We start from the raw sequence: 20254 nt of genomic DNA on the forward strand, positions 1-20254 counted from the left end.
AGGCAGTTTGAACCTCTAACAGGACAAACAGACAGCAAGAAGGCTCAGCTGATGGCCAGACTGCAAATCCATGAGTGGGGCAGACTGGTGGGTGGTTTCCAGCAAAAGCTCTGATCCAGTGGGCTCCACACCTGAGTCTGTGAGTGTGATCCTGCAGAGAGCACAGGTCAGCAGGGGCCCAAGGGCTGATACTCAGTGCTCACAGGAAGATGAGCCTTCAGGTCAGCAGCATCATCTGAGTTTTTAATGGACTGAGGTGCAGCCTAATATATTAAAAAGCCTGTGTGTTTGGGGTCTGGCTGACTGAGGTTGAAATGCATTTATTGCCAATGCAGAAATGTCAGGCAGCCTTGGAGGTTACAGCAGTTAATGGTTTTTATCATGGGCTGCACTCAGCAGTTGAATTTTTGAGAAAGGCTGGAAAGAAAGGCTCAGCAGCCATGAGAAGGGATGGTGCTGGGCTCAAAGGGCAGCCAGGAGCTGCCAGCACAGCCCTGGAGTGGAGCAATGTGTGGTTGAATGTATTTTACACACACAAGGCAGCAAGCACCACAGGCAGCAAGCACACCTGGAGGAAGCCAAGCATTAGGTAGAGCTGATTTTCTAAGTTTATCTTTAAGTCAGGTTTGATATTCTAGCTGGAGGTTTTACAGCAAAAGGGCAAGGACACAGGAGATGGCCACCTGCTCTGCAAAGTGCCTTGAATAATGAGGAAAAGGCATTCTGCACAAGAGCAGTCAGGCACCTGGGCTAGCAGAGATCAGCTGAAGTGTCAGCAAGCCAGCTGCACTCTGTTTAGACAGAGGAATATTCCCAGCTCCTCATAACCCCCAATCCCATTCCCTGCTCCTGGTGGTCACACTGAGACCAGCAGTGCCTGCACTGCCCTTGGAGGATCTCACAGCACTTTCTATTTTGGCTGCCTGTTCTCTCAGCAGGAAAAGGTTTTAGGAGCAGGACAACAGAAATAACAATTTTGGACAGTAATGGGCCATAAATTGATGCTGTGCAGAAATAGGTGGAATATGTGCATTTCTGTTGTGGAAATAAAAGTTTATGTGCTGTCACATCAATGACTTGAGTTCTTGGGGGAGTTTCTGGGCTGAATCCAAACCTTACCCAGCTCAAATCTTCTCTGGCTTAAGCCTGGCACTAAGCAAACCATGTGTGGGCCCTGATTAAAGCCAGGCTGCTGCATAACTCAGCCTGTAGCACATGAGGATGCAATTGTTAACAAAGTCCTAACCCAGGGCACCCAATTCAAGGTCTGCTCTGCAGAATTAAGGTAATCCAGAAAAAAAAATCCACCCCTTGATTCTAACATGAATTTTCTAACAAGAAGTGACATGAGAAGGAAAACAGGTCCTAAAACCCTCCCAGCTCTTCACTTCTGCTGCACACAGCAGGCACCAGATACCCTCATATCTTTGAAGAATGAAAGAGGCAGCCCTGAAGGGGCAGGAGCAGCTGAGAAGTGCCTTTCAAGCCAGTCAATGATGAAAACAAAATCACAGAATCTTTTCCTAGGTTCATAGTGATAAAGGGTGGGTTATCCATGTGCACTGGACACATCTAATGACAGCCTGTAGAGCATGGCCAGCAGCCACCTTTCACAATTCCTACATTATCTCAAAATTCATCATCTGCTGGACAGGTTTGTTTACTACATTGGGAACAGCATGTCCCAGTTTAAACAGATGTCATCCCTTCCAAACCATGTGCTGTGAACTTTGCAAGGACTTAGAAGGGTAACTGAGAGAGCCTGGGAATGATACAGGAGTCCAGATAACTGAAAACAGATTCAAACTTTCTCCCTTTAAATAAAAGTCATCGCACAGTCTTACAAGGTGCTTTTTGATTGCCACATGAAATCCAGACTATCTAAATGCAGATCTTTTCTTATTTACTTATAAGACAAAGATAAATACATTTAAGCTGGTCATCTGGTCATGGAAGAACCTATCAGGTTTATCCATAGTTACAAAGCCTGATTCATCACTGAATTTTTCTACCTACATGTGGGTGGCTGCTAATACTGGTTTTGTTATGCAAGAATTATAAATATTCTCACTGAGAACTAATGACTTAATTTAGATGCACCAGCAGGATAGGAATAGCTCAAGGTTTTCCCAGCACATGAGGAGCAGCAGCCATGCAGAAGGCAATTACCTGGGTCTAGGATGAAGTGGTTTTGAAGAGTGATAACCCATTAAGGCAGAACACCCAAGAGCTCACAGCAAAAGCACAATTCACCTCAGGGGACTGTGACTGTGGAAGGAAGGGTTATGTGTGCAACAAGAAGCTTATTAGGTGTTCAGGGTCTTTTTATTCTGATATTATTTATATATATCTGGAGTTATTGGTGCCCTTGCTTGGCATCTTTTTAAGATCCAGTAAAAGCACCCAAAGTTACAATGCCTTAGTTTTTCTTCCTTGATGCCTTGAAAGAAATGTTATTGAAGACCAAGTTGCTTCCCACCATTCACATCCTGTGCAAGTGAATTTTCTAAAAGGGCCTCAGATTCATGGGGAAATGGGGGAAGATAAGTATTTCAAGTCTTAAAAACAACTTGTGGGCAGTTATCATGCTAAAAATGGGGTCTTTGGATCACCTGCTCACCAGTGATAATTTTCTCCATTCTCTGTGAATTTCTCTGTGATCCTGTACAACCAGAACTGAAGAGGCATTTTCACTCCATTTTGCCCCAGTTTCTGTACTAATAACTCAAGATCAGCAAGGGGCACTCTCAGTGAAAGGAAGAAAAGGCAGCATTTGCAGTAACCTGTGTCTGGTTGCATTTGTGAGTTTGAGCTCTAAGCACATCCACAAACACATATTTCTTCCTATTTTAGGCTCACTAGAGGGGATCAAAATAATTTTTCCAAGCAGGGTCTGGGAAAGGTGGGTGAGATTTTGAGAGGTATTGCCACCAAACATCCTGCAAACTCCCCAGATCTGTAAAGTGCTCAGAGGAACAGTCTCTGCCTGCAAACACTGAGGACAGGCACACAGCATCTGTGAAGGGCTGGGAATTGCTGGAGGCTTCACCCACGTGTTCCTCTGGAGAACCACTACACCAGGGCTCATCCAGCCTTCCTCTCCCTTTGCTGAAGGCCCAGGACCCCCCTGCTCTCCCACCACCATCTCTTCACCAAGAAACACAATCCAGGGGAGAAATCTCTCTCTCTTCCTTGGTGTGTTTGACAAGACTGATTGTGCTCAGGTGACACCTAGCACCTGCCTTCTTGAACATTATGAAGAGCTTGAGTTCTTGAACATCTCAATCTGGGGCTGAGAGATGTGCCTGAAGCTTTTCATTGGCTTGGTTTTGTTTTTCTGCCTTTCCCCAGCTTTAGAGCCTGTGAGGTGCCCAGAGCAGGGGCAGCAGTGGCAGCACAGCCACAGAGCCACCAGAGAGCAGCTCTGCCAGCTCATGGGCAAGCAGCAGGCTCCCCCTGCTCACCCCCCACCCACTGCCCTCGTGGCCAGTTTGCTGTGATGCTGATGTGCAAAGCTCTTTGTGTTCCCTGCTTGTCAGGAGCTCTCTGTGTGCCCCCAAGGTTTGTAGTGTAATTTGCTGTAAGACTTGGGACACTGGGGTGTGCAGACCTTTCCTCACACAGAATAGCAGCATAAATCTCATTTAATGAGCTCTTAAGTGACTAGCAGATATTTGTGAGCAGCTATTTAAAGGACAAGCCCTACTTGGATAGGAATGGGCACAATGCCATTGCCCTCATGGCTCTTAACCAAAGAGCACTTTCCAAACACCATTCATGCTTCATTCATGCTTAATTTTTTTTTTTTCCCTTTATTAGCTCTGCTACGTCCTCTACAGGCCTTCAGCTCAACTGAAAACTGAAACCTTCTCTCAGCATTTGTACTCTAGATTTCTTCACACTTCATTGTATTTGATTTTTGACAATTATTCAGGACAGCATGCCTGTGTGGATGAATTAGTTCCCATGCACACTTTCTCTAGATATAATTTGAAGGGAGAACCAGAATAGTTTGGGCTGGTTCTTGGTACAGAAATCACAAGGACAGCAGCAATAGGAGGATGCCAGGTTGACTGAACTACAGCACTAACTCATTACTGGTCACTGTCAGGTGAGATCTGCACCACTGCCAGCTCCTCCTGCCATTTTCTGGAGGTGTTTTATAACCAAATGCCAAGTTCTTGGCATATTTCCTTTTGCATCTCTCCTCTTCCAGGGCAGAGGTCCAGAGGAAACCACCTGAAGCCCATTGCCTGGGATGGGTCAGACTGATGGCCATTTCCATGAGCAGGATTTAATAATTACAGCAAAACCCACCTAGCTAACCATGGATTAAAGCTGGATGCACTTTTCATTTAGTTACACTCAGGCATGGGGGTTGGGTGGCTGCAGTGAGTCAGAGATTTCCAGATAATACATCAGTTCTTGAGAAGATGCATATCTATAATGAATTGTTAGCAGTCAGGCTGTTCTGTCAAAATAAAACTCTTCTAATCTTTCAAAGAGAATCCTGGGCTATTTCATTGATTAGCAGCTTTCTAATGAGAGGATTAAGTACACAGTAGATAACTCAGATGATTGACAGCTCTAAAATTCACCAGCCTAAAACAAGATGTGTTTTCCCAGCACATGCCAATTAAATGATTAAGTATTGTTTACTGGGACTGGGAGGATTACAAGACAGTAGGTGGATTTATTAGCAGAGAAAGGAAAAACACTCCTACACAAAAGAAAAAGATTATTTTGAATGACTAACAGCCATGCCCCTGCAAAGCATGACTAGAGCTGAGTTATTCACTCTCAGGTTACACTCCAGCCCTTCTCCCTTTTCAGACCATTTGTCAGTTTATCCAGTTATCTTCAATGTGCTCATCATTTCCAGGTGTCTTATGCAGACCATTTTCTGAGTTTGACATGTAGATAGTTATAAAACTACTTGATATTATCACTGGGGAAAGGGTTGGGAGCTTAGCTCACATTATAGACAGGATCTCACTTCTCTGGAGCAGGAGACCAAGATGTTTTTTAACAAGCAGGAGCTGCTTCATTAGCAGCCCTTTAGTACATGTAGGTACTGAATCAAATCACCTAAATACAAGTACCTGAACATGGCAGGGGCAACAATGTGGTTCAGCATCTTGCAGCCAGAACATCCAATTTTACATGAATTAACAATTTATGTGAGAAGGTTTGGAAGAAAGGGGTAGGAGGGAGATGCTCTTAAACTCAAGCTATCAGGCTCCATAGCTACCATGTCTGAACCAGCCACTCTGCTTTAATACAATATGTGACATTTTTACCAGGCTGGGGGAAAAAAATCGAGATGCTGAAAAGATTTCCACATTTATGACCTCTTGACTGCCCATTAGATGAGACAACTCCTTAATCTTACAATCCTTTCCTTTGCCTTTTAGGTAACCCTCTAACCATTTGATCTCTGCATGGAAAAGTTACATGAGGTGTTGTAGTTGAACCAGATGCCAAGAGTGAGTTTTGTTCAGATTTTCCCCTGCCCAGTTTCCTGCACAGGTCTGTCAGAGTGGCTTTAGCCCAGCTGAGGGAAGCAGGGGCTGCCAGCTCTGGGCAAAGCTGCCAGCACTCCCTGCCCTGGCAGTCCCTCCCCATGTGCCCCCATCCCCAGCACTGACAATGATCCATCTCAGCTGCTCTATTAGAAGAGCAAAGTCCTGCCAGACAGGAGCCTCTGCAGGTCTGGAGACCACAGAAGCACGTTAACAGAGTAAAATATTTTGGTAATCTGTGGATTTGTGTTTTTAACAGTCTGTCCAGGGCTCAGGGCCCCCTTCCTGGGATTCTGACAAGAATGGAAAGTGTAAGATTTTCATTTTTCCTCAGAGGGCTGTGCACAGCACCTGCTGTGAGACATAAAAGCAGCAGGCTGATGCTTCCACTGTTCCTTGGAGCTGTAACAGGTAAAGCCATGAATAGGCTGAATTTCAACAAATCAATAAATAAAGTCCAGAAAGTCAAAGAGAAAATTGTGAAAAAGAGATCCCCAGGGATGTGAAATACAAAGATATTACCTCTGGCTCTGGCAACCTCTAAGCCCTAGTTTTCAGAGAGGCTGTACTAATGGAAATATTCTTGCACATCTCCTGCAGTAGCTGCTGTGAGCTGCAGGAGGCTGGAGAGGGGCTGTGGGGAGCTGTGATCCCAAAAGGCTGCAGAGGAACACACTGAGCTAATTATAGTGAGTGGCAAACTGTTATCCAGAGATCATCAAAATGAATGGTGAAACTGGTCAACAAGGAAAGAATAGATACTAGCTCTCGGGATTGTATCTAGGAGATAAAATAAAACTGCTTTTCAGGGTGTGGAAAATCCTGGGACTGGGCTCACTGACTCTTCTTTCCTTAAGCTTGTTATCTTACCAGTTCTCTCTTTCTGAGTTATTTAATGAAGAATCATCCATGTTATTCCAAATGAAAGGACTTGGCTGGACTCAGTGCAGTGTGAGCTTTCCACAGGCACAGATTAACAGCACACATCAATGTGTGCTGCTCTTTGATGTGTGGGTCAGTCCCTCAGGAACCAAACCTTTAATATTCACAAGTCAGGTCTGCTTTGCAAAGATTACCACGGGGTGGATCCTCCTTTATCACTTACCTGTGATTTATTTTTATATTATTTTTGTGAAATTGCTCTTAGTCTGGTGGATTCTGCCATGCCAACTTGCATAACAGTATCACTTCTGCTCTAAGAATATTTTTAAAAAAAATCCAACCAAAAAACCCCTAAACCTTTCCTGATGTTTTGAGTGTATCAGTGTCAGACCCAGTAAACTGAATGACATTTAAACACTTGGATGTTACTATCAGGAAAAATAGTAATACTGACAATAGACCAATCAAGGAATGTGAAGTTTGAATGCACAGACTTACCATTTTTGTCAGCTCTTCTGAAAATCTAGAATTGAAAGAGAGAGAGAAATGTGTTTACAATGTTGTCCAACATGGGGGGTGAAGCCTTTTGCACCTTCAGCCCCCACACAGGGCAGTTCCCAGTGCCCAGGACCCTCAAGACCCAATTCAGGCACTTTCCTGAGCTCACCCACCCAGAGCAACATAAATGGAATAATTGGTGGAAATGCTTTCAGCACTTCCAGCACCTCCCTCACTTAAGAAAGCTGAAACCATGAATCTAACACCAGAAAAATCCACACTAAAAAAAAAAATTACAACAGCCATGTAGCCAGTCCAGACAATTTCTCTGGAGTCAATAAAATCTCTTAAACCAAGTTTCACAGCTCTGCACTTCTGAAAAAAAAAAATATTTACAACTTTTTTTTTTTTTAATCAAGACTCTTGCGTGGGAAGGAGATTATATTTAGACTTAAAACCACAGTGTGGAGGAACAGCCCACAGAGGGGAATCAAATAGCCATTTCAGAAGGAAAAAAATTGCAATAATGTGTACTACTGTAGAACTTCCAGGGGAGAAAGAGAGCAGAAATAACTGCTGTTTTTCTCACCAGTCTCATCTGAGGAATAGTCCCCTAATAGTGATATCAAAATCAGCTGGTCACTTGGAGGCCCCTTGCTCTAATTGAGCTTTTAACCAGACACACTGATCACACACTCATTAACTATCCCCACTTACTTGATTTTACATAGTCACACCCCTTTTCAGCAATCCTCTTAGGGATCTTTGGGGTCCTCTTCAACATCTGGTGTCCTTTCTAGGGGGCTGTTCCTCAACCCCCCCTTCTGAGGAAGCCAAATATCCTTCTTTTCCATAACTTCTACTTTGTCACCCCTGCAGAGCTGAGCTGGCATCCTGCTTGTGTTTTGCATGACTTCTGCATCCCTAAGTTACATCCTGCATCTACCTCTCCAGGGCTGTGCTGTTCTGCTGTCCTTGCCAACAAAATGCAATTTAAAGCAAAAGGCTTGTGCAAAGGCTGGAAACTTGCAGGTTCCTGCTGAAAATGGCCACTAGCCCAGGCTGGCCATAAATTACCAAAAAATTAACATGGGCAGAGAATGTAAAATATTCTCATCATCTCTTCAGGCCTGACCCTATTAATTTGAGCAAGAGCAGAGATTTTAGTTGTACAAAGAAATTTCCCTGAGGAGGGAATAAAAGCACCAGCAAGACAGATCAGAGTCAGCTGTAAAATAGAATCTCATATTTTCTGGGTCACAAAATCATTAAAAAAAATAAAATATCAGAAGAGAAACTGCTGCACAAAACAAGAACCCCAAGAGAAAAATTGAATTGCAGAATATGCTATTTCACTGAATATGGCTTAATTAAGGAACATTAATCATTGTTTTGTCCCAAGTCCTTGAGAGGCTCTGCAGCCTGGGGCAGAGTCAGAGCAGGACTTTCTGGTGAAGTTCAGCAGAGGCTCTGCCTGAGCCAAACCAAAGTGTTGGGAGTCACAGAAACTGCTTGCAAGGACTGTGGCTTGTGACCACATCAGGACTCCTCTTGTGCTGACCTCTATTTTTTAGAGCAATTAGAAACTTTGGGAGGGAAAATCCTACCTCTCCCCACACTCAGAGATTTCATTGAAGTTAAATGTGGGTTTTGAAAGGCCAGCAGTCATGACTTGTCTATTGGAAGAAGGAATAAATCCCAGCAGGACCCCAGCAAGCTGCTTGGCTTTAGCACATCCCTCACCTGTGCTCAGTGAGCCCTGCCCACTGTATGAAATATTTCCCTTTTCATGGCTTGGACACCCCAAATCCTCACTCCCCATGAGCACCTCCATTCGAGGTGCTTCTCCTCCTGGGTGCTGATTATTTTTGGGTTTTTTTTTTCATCAATTCATCCTTCTGTTGCTCTTCCCACTGCTTTGAAACCAAGGTATTTCAGCCAGTCTTACACAGAAGGAGCAATGCCTTTCTTAAGGTCCCATGGGAGATCACCATCCCACCAAGCACAGCTGGCAGAGGGAGAATGGGAAGGCAAAACCAATAGGTAAAATGAAGATTAAAATGGGAGAAAGGCTCAACCTACAGTGCTCTGCTCCCTGGAGCTGCTTACCCTGCAAGGAACACTTGGAGCAACAGGAAAAAAAATTAAGAAACAGAAGAAATGCTTAGAAATTGAAGTATTTATATCCAGCTTCACTAAGTGAATATTTTAGGGCTTTAACTTTCCCAGATACTCCCTGAAGTGTGGCTATTTGTAAATTAATGTGTTGATGAAAGATCACATTGGCTGTGTTATCTATCAAAGTTTACTCTAAAGGACCAAGCTGCTTGGCTTTTTTATTGCTAATGAGCAGGATTTATTCTTTCAGCTTAATTGAACCACCTAAAATTTGCACACATAAAAAAAAAAAAATTAAACTGGGACACCTGGAGGGAAAAAACAATTTAAGACAAAGTAATCTGTCAGCACAGGCAGGCACTGCATCAAGGTATGAGCACTGGAATGAGCACTGGGAGGCTGATAAAGATGTAATACAGCCTGTGATAGCTTGGCAGTGCTGCCAAAAATGCTGCTGCTGTGAAGACCCAGGATTTATGTTCTAGCTCAGCAGAGTGGCTCCCACACACAGCCCAAAGACACCTTCTGCTCTTGGCTTAGTTGTTCCACTGTGGGGAGGAGGTGGTGGGCTTTCCATAAGGGTAAGAGCTGGGGGTGGAAGGGAAACCACAGCCCCTCCCAGCTTCCCTGTGGAGCAGAGAGCAATCCCACCATGGTGCCAGGCTCCCAGGGAGCTGGGGGCAGTGGCAGCTCCCAGCAGCTCCAGGAGAAGGGAACCCAAGTGAGGATGCTGTGCCGTGTCCGAGGCAGAGGCTGCAGAGCCCCTCCGGCCGCTCCAGCTCCCAGCAGCAGAGCACTCAGTGCAGGCAGAGCCCTGCAGGTCAGGAGAGAGGAGCCAATGAAAAATGCATGGAGAAGTGCCCTGTCCTGCCAGGCCCTCGGCAGCAATTGGCTTCCTGTGCCTGCTCCCAGCCCACACCATCCCAGGCTCCAGCCTGACCAGGGATGCTCTTTCCGCTCCATCGCCCCCTGTTCTCCGGCGTGGGACATGCACGGCTCTCTGATGGTAAATGAGGAATTATCCACTCCAGTACCACTGCAGCCATCTCCCCCATCAGCTGGGCTTGGAAGCTATTAAGCAAAATTCCTGAAGCACAGGCTAAGTCACACAGTGAGCCCACAGGATGCTGACAATACGGGCATTAACCCATTTTGTAGGATTTATACAGGCAGTGCATGCAGTTTGCTGTCTATGGCATACTCAACCCATTTACCAGCAGTTTAGAACAATATAAACACTATTTTCTCTAGAGCAAAGAACTTTTGTCAAGATTTCCAATAGGTTTTCTCTAAATATATGTTTTTTCTATACTCTCAGATGGCTACTACAGATATTTGACTGCCAGAAGTAAGCAATTCAAAACCCTGGTGGTAATAACAAACTTGAAAAATAAATGATGGCTTCAAATTTAAACATTTAGTTCTGCCTCCTCAAAGCTCCTGGATGAGAACATGCCACACTGGAGGCTGCTTAATGAAGGTTTTCTCACGAATTTTATTAAATTCACAGTAGTACTCCCCTAAGAAGCCCAAGAATTATTACAGGTTTGTGGAGTTTATAATCCCTTCACCAGGTTAATATGATGTTGATTTAAAATAGAATACAGCTGAGCCGAAATGTTGTTTTTCATCATAATCTGTGTGCAGAATTGAGGACAAACATAATCATGTCTCATGCATGAGGAAAACCTACAGATGAGAAGGTATCCAGAGACTCACATAGACCTAAAAATTATTAATCCTCTTACTGTTCTGCATTCCTGTTCTGGCTTTCTGTTCCTCTTCCTACAAGTCTTGGCCCTTCCTTTGGAGTTGAGACAAGGCTTTATACCAGGTATGGCTTTTAGTTCTCAAACCTGAGGCACCAGTAGGAATCTCCTCTCCTGCAGCCTCTCTGTTGCTCTTCCTGGTGAAAATGTGAGAAAATAATGACCTGAAGCTTTATCACTTTGGACTATGTCTTTAGACATCCTCAGGCTAATGAGCATTCCCCAAGCAAGGAGAAAGGTTTTATTTTGGTGTTTCAGTAAGGAATATGCCATTGGTGTAGAAACTCTCCCATCTGCAGTGATTCCCCACAAAGCAAGGCTGCTGCCGAGCTCCAGATCTCAGGGCACTTTCCCACTTCAAAGCAGATAATTTTTCTTTTTCCCTTCCTCCCCAAGAGAAGAGCAGCTGACACCATGTCCCAGCCTTGCTTACACTCTTACCCTCTCTTTAGACTTTACCTAGCTGTCCTAAATTAAAGTTGCATGAGAAAGGTAAGAGATGCATCTGATGTTCTGACCTGCTGACTTCAGCACCAGAAGTTACTTTTCTGTTCAGCTTTGTTTCAAGCCCCCGCTTCCAAAGCCCTGAAGATCAGAGGAGGCTGGGTGGGCTCTCCTGTGTGATTGTGTCCCTTGCAGTGAGCAGTTCCTGAAGGAAGAGAGCCTGGCCTGTCCTGGCCTCCTCCCCAGCTGTGCCTGCAGGTACAGCTCAAGGGAACGATATAAAACCATGGATCTCACAAAGGGAGGATTAAGGAGAAGGAAAATAGCCCTCCCAGTTCACTCACAGACAGAAGGTAAACAAGGACAAAGGAAGGGGAATGAACCAACCCTGAGAATTGAAAGCAGGGAAAAAAGGTCAAAACAGAAGAGGAGTGAGAAGGGATTCCTGGGATTCTTGTGGCTGCAAGAGCCTTGCAATTATGGGCTGCACTGGAAATCATGTCATTGACAGAATGGGTGGAAGACTGGTGGTTCTGGATCTACATTTGGAAATGCACCCTGGTCACAAACCAAATTCTCTGTATCTTCTATTCAGACACCTCACTCAGTCCCATGGGGCTGAAGAAGAGCAGACCAGATTTGGCCACATAAACGAGGTTGCAAGAGGAGCCATAGGAATCAGAGATGGATTTGAAATTATCTCTCTGCCAAAATACAAAAAATCAGATAAGGGTCAAAATTCGTTTTCAGCAAAAGACAGGGCAGATAAAACAGAAAGCTCCATCTGACCTGAAATGAATGGAACAGAACCAAAATCAATGCATTTAGTCCCCATTGGCAAGAAAGGAGGCAGGGAGGCCAGTGATGCTTGGGGATCACAGTCCTGCCATGGGGATGCTCATTCATAACCAAGGCTGATCCTTATTTTAGGTGCAAGCAGGAGATGAACCAGATGGATCTTCAGCTGCAGCTGCTGTGACTGACCAGGCCTCTCGTGCTCTGGAGTTCACACCTCTGCTGCCAGCACAGGCTTTTGGCAGTGGCAGCAGGGCAGGGAGAGATGAGCAGGGACAGTAGATCAGCCAGCTCTGAAGTACTCCCAGTCAGAACAACACCTGCCTTGACATTTCCTGTGCCTCGAGAGCCATCCAGCTCAGCCCTGTGCTGCATATGCACTCATTCACACTCAGCAAACACAGTCCCACACTGGTACCCACAGACAATACACACCCATGTAATACATCCTCCTTTCCATAAGCATTGTGACACTGAGGATTTGTTCTTGGCTGGAAATGCCACCATCTCCTCTTGTGGGAGTTTTTCATAAAGGGGGTTTGTCCTTGTGGGTGCGGAAGGAATTAGATATCCTGTGTCCATCCACAGCTTGTGGTGTGAGTGGGAATGCCTGCTGCAGATTGCACATGCTGCCAGCCTGAGCCCTGGGCTCCTGCAGCTGGAGCAGACCCAGGGATGGCAGCTGAGGGCAGCACAGGATGGGTCCAGACCCCTTGCTCAGCCCCTTGTAAGAGCTGACCATCCATTCATTCATTCATTCATTCAAGCTGAACTAGTAAACATTATTCAACCTTTTTTAAAGGACTAAAAAAGAGGCAAAATAAAAGAAAACCACTGAAGCCAGCCCAAAGTTAAGATTCATCCTCCAAGTGGCAGTAGCCAGATTGATGGCAGAAGACATCTTAGCCCCTTGTTGTGTTTTGTTCCTCTTCAGCCCTCATCTTTGTCCCACAACAGCATAGTTGTTCTTCTTTGGTAGAAAGAGCACAGGGAGGTTTGTTCTGACACACCAGACACGCTCATGGAGGAGTCAGAACAAGAACACTGGGGATAGATGAGTTAAAAGGAAGCCAGAAGAGGAAGAAGAAGTGAGTAAGGTACTATTAGTGTCAGGGCCATTTTATCTAATTCACAACCAAGCCCAAGCTCTCCCTTCCTCCCCCAGCCCCCCAGAAAACTGCCTACATAGTACACCAGCTCATGAAAACCTGTTAGCTAAACATAAAACCTTACAGGTCTTTTCCTGCATCCTCCCCCAAGGAGAAGCAGTGCTGCATGGCTGGGACTCACTGCTTCCCCAGCACACCCATCAGCAAAAATGTGAAGGAGTTAAATGGAAAACAGGTTATCATCCCTGAGCATGCAGTGGGATGCTTGTTACTTTCATGCTAATGTGTGAAAATTAAGCTAAATACGTGTTCCCTGTTTAAACCCTTTGTATGAAAGGGGGGTCTCACAGTGCACTTGAAGAGCCCATCACAGGAAGCCACAGCTTCAATTGGCTTTGCTATTGTGCCTGGAGAAAAAGGAGAAAATCAAGTTCTAAGGAAAGAGGGAAAAAAAAAACCCTAAGTGCTCCAATCTTACATTTCTAGAATCCATTTCTACTTTCAGCAGGTGAGAAAGGGCTCCCAGTACCATTGTGAAAGGAAAGAATGATCAGGAGCTGCACACCCAGCTCTATTGTACTTCCCACTGAAATAATACAATGCTCTACTGTGCTACCCATTATGAAAGTTCATGGCTCTTTTCCTAAGCTCAAACCTCCAAGTGGGAAAAAAAAACCACTTAAAGATAGTAAAATTGAATGGATAAGATACCATTTTGGTGACAAAACACTCCTAACTCAGGAAACCTCTTACATAAATTTAATGTTGCTTCCTAATTGCATTTGTGCTCTGAAACTCAGATCCCAAATTATTGTAAAATTTTGGCAATTTCAGGACAGATTAAAAAAAAAAAAAAAAACTAGTCAAACACAGAATAAACCAAAACAATAAAAAAGAGAGAAAAAAACCCCAAACAAAACAGGAATCTCCCCCCAAACAAGTTAACTTAAAGGACATAAGGGTATGAGTGGTACTTTTCTTTTCTGTTTCCCCCAGCTTGCAGCTGGATCATCCCCCCAGCTCTGCTCTCTGAGCTGCTTTTGGCAGCCCACTAGAGACAGTGACTCCCCAGGGAACCAAAACCCATTTCAGCTCAGGATGCTCTGAAATGGAATGAGTTTTGGGCACTCCAGCCCACGCCAATGCCCACGGGTTCAGCAAATTATTTACAAAGTAAGGGCTTGCCATGAAGAGCTACTACTGCCTATACTATCTGCAAGAGAGCATGAGTTTTCCTTTACTACAGCCAATGCTTCAGTAGTTTATTTTTGCATTCACTACTTTATTTTTTTTTTTCTTTTAAGCTAGGAGATAGCAAAACAGAGGATCTATGTGTTTAATTACTGGATGCTGCAGAAAGACTGTAATTACACCATTTGCACTCGGGCTGATTTCACCCCATTCTCCCAATTCTTTTAAGTGCAAACAGCCTCGTTAGCTGCCTAATCAGAAAGTCTATAAATACAGCAATCGAGGCACTGAGCACATCCCTGCCAGCCCCCCTCAAACCAGGGTTAAGGACCTACAGAGCATCCTCATCCCAGCTGGGGGGATGCAGGAGCTGGGAAACAGGCTGCAGAAGCTGGGGTGCACACTCAGCCTGTCCAGAGGGTGCAGGAACAGGGCATCCCGGTGCCCAGCCAGCCCAGAGAGCTCCGAATCCTGGCAGGGAGGAGGATACAAGCGACAGCTCCCTGCCCGTCCGGTAACAAAAATGTGCAGGGCTCTGGAGATGAGGTGCAGTATGCGGGCGGTACCCCATGCCCAGCCCGGTCCAGAAGATGCAGAACCCAGCGCAGCTTTTCCCCAGCAGTCCCAGAGACAAGGGGACAGGGGATCCAGGCAGCCCCGACAGTCTCGGAGCTGCAGCACCGGGACAAGCGGGGGCAAGACCCGGGCTGAACTCCGTGTCCCACAGCGGCTGGGATGGGGCTGTTAAATCTGGACACCCCTACACCCAACCAGCCCGGGCGGGGCAGGACCTGGGCTGCATCCCATCCCCAGCCGGGTGCAGGATCTGATGAATACCCCGGTGCCAAGCGGGGTGCAGGGTGCGGGGTGCTCCTGCCTCCTGCCCGGCTGGTCCAGAACCCAGGAAATAATGGAGAGCCCGAGGGGCTGGAGTGGGTGCGGGACACGGGCATGAGGATGCGGGACACCCACGCCCACCCAGCCGGGGATCGCAAGACCCGCGCTCCAGCCCGTGCCGTGTGCGGGGAGTGCAGGAGCAGAGGAGCATCCCGGGGAGACGGCGGGGGAGGCAGGAGCGGGGTGCGGATGGAGGTGCGGGATGCAGGAAGAGCGGGGTGCGGGATGCAGGAGCGGGGGGCGGGATGCAGGAGCGGGGTGCAGGAGGAGCGGGGTGCGGGATGCAGGAGCGGGATGCAGGAGGAGCGGGGTGCGGGGTGCAGGAGGAAAGGGGTGCAGGAGGAGCGGGGTGCGGGATGCAGGAGCGGGATGCAGGAGGAGCGGGGTGCGGGATGCAGGAGCGGGATGCAGGAGGAGCGGGGTGCGGGGTGCAGGAGGAGCGGGGTGCGGGATGCAGGAGCGGGATGCAGGAGGAGCGGGGTGCGGGATGCAGGAGCGGGATGCAGGAGGAGCGGGGTGCGGGGTGCAGGAGGAGCGGGGTGCGGGATGCAGGAGCGGGATGCAGGAGGAGCGGGGTGCGGGATGCAGGAGCAGGGGGCGGGATGCAGGAGCGGGATGCAGGAGCGGGGTGCAGGAGGAGCGGGGTGCGGGATGCAGGAGCGGGGGGCGGGATGCAGGAGCGGGATGCAGGAGCGGGATGCAGGAGGAGCGGGGTGCGGGATGCAGGAGCGGGGTGCGGGATGCAGCAGGAGCGGAGTTCGGGATGCAGGCAGCACTCACATCGAGGATGACGGAGGTGCCCTTCCTCTGGGCGGCGGCTCCCGGGGCCAGCAGCTCCCTGTCGGGCAGGCCCTTGTCGCCCATCCTGCCGGCCGCCCAGCGCAGCAGCCCGTCCAGCCCGCGCAGCGCCGGCGCCGGCTTCCGCAGCAGCTTCTGCACCCCGGCCCGGCAGTAGCGCGCTGCCTGCTCGCACATCGCTCAGCCCGGCCTCATCCCGCCGCCGGGACTCCCCCTCCTCCTCCTTCCCCTCCTCCTCCTCCTCCTCCTCCCACGGGCGGGTCTGCGGGGGACGCTGCCCGAAGAGCAAGGGGGGAGTTTTGGGGTGGGTAGGTCAGCACCCCGGGCTCCCACACAAAACACTCTTTCACGGATGCTATGTCTAAAAAGACAATATATCCGTGTTATCTCCCCTCTGTGCCTCTCTACACTCTCAGCAGATTTTAGCAGCTGTTTGTGAGGGTAGAAGAGAACGAATTTGTTGCTAGTGAATAAAACTTGCTCTGAACCCCTATCCTGCAAAAAGTCCCTATTAAATGAATAGTCAGCAATTCCAGGTAGGGTATTGCAGCATCCGTGGCTACAGCACTAGACACAGTACTCACCTGGAAAATATCCCTGACTCTGTAATTGTGTATTGTGAGGATATTTCTTTGAGATACTCCTGTGCTCAGCTTCATTTAGACTTGTAGAGGCAGTAAGTCCTCTGGACAAAATGGCACTAAATTTCATTTCCCACTCCACACCTCAGGAGGTCTCCTAGATTGAGTTCAAACTCAGAAAGGCACCAAAGCAGGAGAGCTCAGCCCCAGAAACTCGGAGGTTTCCCCAGAATTCTGGAGTAGCCACAGGCTCCAAATGCCCTTTCCCACATGCACAGCCAGACCCTCTCAGGGGCATCTCTAGAGGACTTCATGTCCCACCAGGGCCATGTCCCCGGGTTTGAACCTCTGTCACAGGAGCCAGCACACCCAGCACCCGTGCAGGCATTGCACACTTCCCACACCGAGTCCTGTGCCTGCCCAGCAACGTGATGGCTCCAAAAGCCCCGACCAGCCTCTGCTTTAAGTGAAACAAACAGCTGTGAATTATTTATTCCAACAGAGCTTACACATTGCAGTTCACCAGTATCCAGATCCTCAGAAAAGCCTACCTGGAGGAATCTAGCTGCTGCTTCTAATCACCCATCTTTATTCAGGTATATTGGGGTGAATTTTCTGTGTTTGAGGTGACAGGGGGGAATGTGCATTTTCCTCTCAGCTGCTGCTCAAAGAAAAGCGAGTGGGAGCCCAGTTCTTTCTGCTGGAGTACATGGAAAATAGCTGGAAGCTCTTAAAAGCCTTTTAAACAAATGAGGCACAGAGAAGCCTAGCAGTAGGTCAGGACACCCAGGGGCTGAGCCCCTCTTTCACCAAGCTCTTGCCTTTCAGGGTTTCATTCTCCAGCAACACAAAACTCCTGGGAGAAAACAGAGGAACTTCAGGGGTTTATGATGGCTTGTGGGAGCTGTGTGGAACACTTCAATGGCTCTGTGCTCTTTCACAGGGATGCTGAGAGCAGGCTGGTGTACAACCCAACCATCATTCCACTCCCAACCACATCTCACAGCAAAGCCAAGCCAAGACACGTCTTGTCCTCCTTGCCATGAGCAGGTGCCAATCTCCTCAAGGTCAGAGCTAGTTTGCTCTTTAGTACTTGTACAATGCTCAGATTATTCACATACTTCTTTCTCCTTTAGACATCCCTCCACTAAATGGCTGGTTCAGACTGTATTGATCACACCCAGGTTAGGATTACTATCCATGCTTGCTAATTAAAACTATTGACTGAATAAATTTAGGAACAAGGTGCTTTGAATTTTCCTTTCTATTTGCCACGAAGATTCATTACTTAGATTTGAAGTTTAGAGTTATTTCTGTGCTTTTATCAAAAACAGTTCTTGCCAATGTCAAAACCAGCTCTGTGGCATTTAAATACTTATTTTTCCTACTAAACAGATTTAGATAGAAAAAAATTCTGCCATTCAGACATTAGGAAGAAGCCAACCATTTGTACTGGGCTGTGTTACTCAGGGCTATTCCTTAGTTCCTGTGAGGCTGAAGTCTCTCTGTGAGTGGGAAGATTGTTACTACTTATCTGAGCCAGGTGAGGAAACTGAGAAAGTCTGAAGGCATATGCTGCTGCCAGCCCATGTCACACCACAGCCAAGGGTGGAGGCACAGACCTCACGTGGAGCTCTGAGTGCCAAATTCATCCCCTGTTCCTGCCAAGGGAGGTGGGACACTGCCTGTCCTGTGCAAACAACACATCTGCAGCCAAGGTGTCAGGGCTCTGCCAGCCTCTCCCCTTGGGCACTGACCCCAGCAAGCAGCCATCCACCAGGGCCAGAAGAAGAGACCAGAAACCAAACTAGTGATGGACAAGTGGAGACAGTGGGGTCTGCTTGCCTCTTCAGCTGCAGCTCCTGGGCATCCAGCACACTTACTGCATTTCATTAAAAGTGGAGAGAGCAGGACCACCAGCAGCCACTGGCTGCCCTGAAAGCTTTATCCATAATGCAGATGCTGAGTGCCATAGGAATAAATAGGAGAGAAGAGAGAGAATGCAAGTAAAAGCACTAAAATGCAGGCAAAGTGCATCCCTGGGAAAGCAGCAAGCATTAATTACAGGTTTTGGTGGCTCAGCATGTCCAGGCCATGCAGGGCAGCAGAGCCCAGAGTGCAGCACAGCCACAGCCACTGGCATTTTGCTTCCCAGGCTGTGCTGCAGGCACAGAGCTCCAGCCCTGCCCAGCAGAGGAAGGCAGAGCTGCAGGGAAGGGCAGCACCTTCTGCACCCTGACATTCAACCCTGAGCCTCCCCACTGCTGTGCTGGCTGGGCACACACATTGTTCCAGAGCTCCACAGCAGTATAGATGATGGATCAGCTGGACAGACAGGCTGTTGAAGGCTGGTAGAGAGCAGACCTATCCTCTCTGGCTCCCAGCTCCAAGTTCAGGAGCTCTGAGATCTCAGAAAAGAGAATTGCCAGAGCAGTTTCAAGGCTGATCTTGACCTGGCAGTGTTTTTTGCCTGGTGCATTTGGAGCTGAGCATGAAGCACAGGTTTACTTCCACCACTGATCAATATTTGCTCTACCAGCTTTCACATGGGGCTTATTCAGGTGCTACATCCAGTATTTTCCAGAAAGACTTGGAGCAGGAGCACGAACCATGTGCTGTAATTGCAGATGAGAGGCCATCTGAAAAACACAAGGGCTCCTCTGAAGGGAAGGGCCAAGAGGAGCAGAAGTCCTGCCACACCCTGGCATAGCAGGCAGAGCCAGTGGCTTTCATCTTCCCTTGGAGTTCTGCCTGCCCCCCATCCATCTGCACACAGCAGGCAGCTTTATTTAATTAAAAACTTCCAACAGGCAGGACCTGCAGCCTTGCTTGGTGCAAAATGTCACATATGACTTACTAATATTTCCTAATGACTGAGGGATTGAGGTTAATGCAACAGTTCAATGGCAGGAAGAGGAAATGGCAATCCATCACAGAGAGAGGAATTTGGCAGAGCAACCTTGCTTGCCCAGCCTGGAAGAGGAAATGAATCTTTAGTCCCTCTATAAACTTATGTTTATTATAATGCATCATCAAGTGGCTCTATTAAAAAATGTATATCCCAGCTTGAAAATGCCACCCTGCCAACAGCACCATGGTAACTCACCAGTCTGAACTGAAGAGGATCCAGGGACACTGTGCCCATGTGCAGTGTGTTACCTCCTAAAAACACAACAAACTCCCTCCCCTCTGCAGCCTGAAGGGAGCAGAGATCATGGTTTGGTATCACAGCTTGCCCACAGCTCTAATAAAGTCCACTTCAGACACTGGGATCACAGGTTTCTGGTCCAGGCCCTGCAATCAGGGATAGTAAAAGCTTCAAATGCACCATTTTATGTCAGGCTGAACTTAAGGAGCTAAATTCTTGTTTAAGACATGATGTAGACTTGCACTTTGAATATCTCCAGAGTGTCTTCCAGCCACAGTTACCCTAACAAGACAGAAACTTCTCTTTTCAAGTACTGCTGCTCCAAACATCCCTCCTGCTCCAGGACCAGCACTGCAGCCAAGGGGGAGCAGGCAGGTCCAGCACAAGCTGACAGAGCCTGAGCTTATTGAGGAATTACTCAGCCCACCCAACTGCTGCTAGCAGAGACCAGGCACAGTTTGAGAGCTCTGCTTATTGTTGGTCATTATCCTAAAGGCACAGA

General features: G+C 47.5%; 1 protein-coding gene across 1 annotated transcript in view; it reads right to left on the bottom strand.

Annotated features, from left to right (window-relative positions):
• NECAB2 (N-terminal EF-hand calcium binding protein 2) overlaps positions 1–16264 on the bottom strand; it is a 73086-nt gene extending 56822 nt beyond the window's left edge. The window contains exons 1-2 of the mRNA XM_056500817.1: positions 16006–16264; positions 6903–6927 (exon numbers count right to left, since the gene is read on the bottom strand). Of these exons, the coding sequence (XP_056356792.1) occupies positions 6903–6927; positions 16006–16200 (220 nt within the window). The 5' untranslated portion in view covers positions 16201–16264. The remainder of the gene's footprint in view (positions 1–6902; positions 6928–16005) is intronic.
• Positions 16265–20254: the final 3990 nt, after the last annotated feature.

This window comes from Oenanthe melanoleuca, chromosome 11, assembly GCF_029582105.1.
Source record: "Oenanthe melanoleuca isolate GR-GAL-2019-014 chromosome 11, OMel1.0, whole genome shotgun sequence".
Taxonomy (NCBI): Eukaryota; Metazoa; Chordata; class Aves; order Passeriformes; family Muscicapidae; genus Oenanthe; species Oenanthe melanoleuca.